This window comes from Mandrillus leucophaeus, unplaced genomic scaffold (assembly GCF_000951045.1).
Source record: "Mandrillus leucophaeus isolate KB7577 unplaced genomic scaffold, Mleu.le_1.0 Scaffold109, whole genome shotgun sequence".
In the NCBI taxonomy this organism is placed as follows: domain Eukaryota; kingdom Metazoa; phylum Chordata; class Mammalia; order Primates; family Cercopithecidae; genus Mandrillus; species Mandrillus leucophaeus.
In genome coordinates, this window is record NW_012099098.1 from 637,542 (window position 1) to 638,279 (window position 738).

Genomic DNA, 738 nt, shown 5'->3' on the forward strand with positions numbered 1-738 from the left:
CGCGGTGCCCCGGAGCGCGCTGGATCCCGCCTGCCGGCGGCCTCTCACCAGGAGCGACACGGCTGAGCCCAGAAACGCCGCCTTATGAAGTCGTTGAAGTCGGAGGCCAGGGTCGTGCCATGGAGACGCCGCGGCGGATGCAGTCTGGCTCTGGCGGCGGCTCCTCCCGGCTTCCGCCTCCTTTTCCGACACCCGGTCGGCAGCTCGCCCATTGGCCAGTTCAAACCCCCCCCGGGAGCTGCTTGGGCTTCGCCATCGAGGCCCAGCCCCTAGCGTCACAGAGATGCCCCGCCCCGCCAGAAGCACCGCCCACTTCCGGGCCAAGCGTCCCGTCACCAAGGAGACGTGCGACCCGTCCAGCAGGCCTGGCCTGGTCTCGCCCCAATTCAAGGGCTTTCCCGCTCGGCCCTGTTTCCCCTGCCTTGGGTCCTCCCAGATTCCCCTCACTCAAAGGAGCGTACGGTTCCGACGCGCTCCCCTTGGTACCCACCAGGAAACTAGGCTCACAGAGGACCCACGGAACACGTTATTGGGAGCTGCACACTGCCTCCGAAAATCCAGCCCTGCCCCTAGTCCACTGTTAGTGCAGAGATGGAATTGGCTTCTGCGCATTGCCCAGCCTCTCTCCCCTGCCCACATCGCCTCTGTCTTGGGCCCAACAGGAAAAAGGGTCGGCATTCCCCTTGCGCTTCACTACCCTCCTGCACTCTCTTTTTTTTTTTTTTTTTTTTTTTTTTT

The 738-nt window shown here is 63.0% G+C and overlaps 1 protein-coding gene across 10 annotated transcripts in view; it reads right to left on the reverse strand.

Moving 5' to 3' along the window:
* The window catches only part of ODF2 (outer dense fiber of sperm tails 2), a 62,097-nt gene that overhangs the window by 60,952 nt on the left and 407 nt on the right, over positions 1–738 (reverse strand). For 6 of the 10 annotated variants that reach the window (XM_011987760.1, XM_011987789.1, XM_011987770.1 and 3 more), the window contains exon 1: positions 49–299. The exons of 1 other annotated variant lie outside the window; for it this stretch is intronic. In XM_011987760.1, coding sequence (XP_011843150.1) covers positions 49–212 — 164 coding nt within the window. In that variant the 5' untranslated portion in view covers positions 213–299. Of the gene's footprint in view, positions 1–48; positions 300–352; positions 366–738 lie in introns of those variants that run through there. 3 more of the 10 variants (XM_011987780.1, XM_011987754.1, XM_011987797.1) reach the window with 3 other exon arrangements.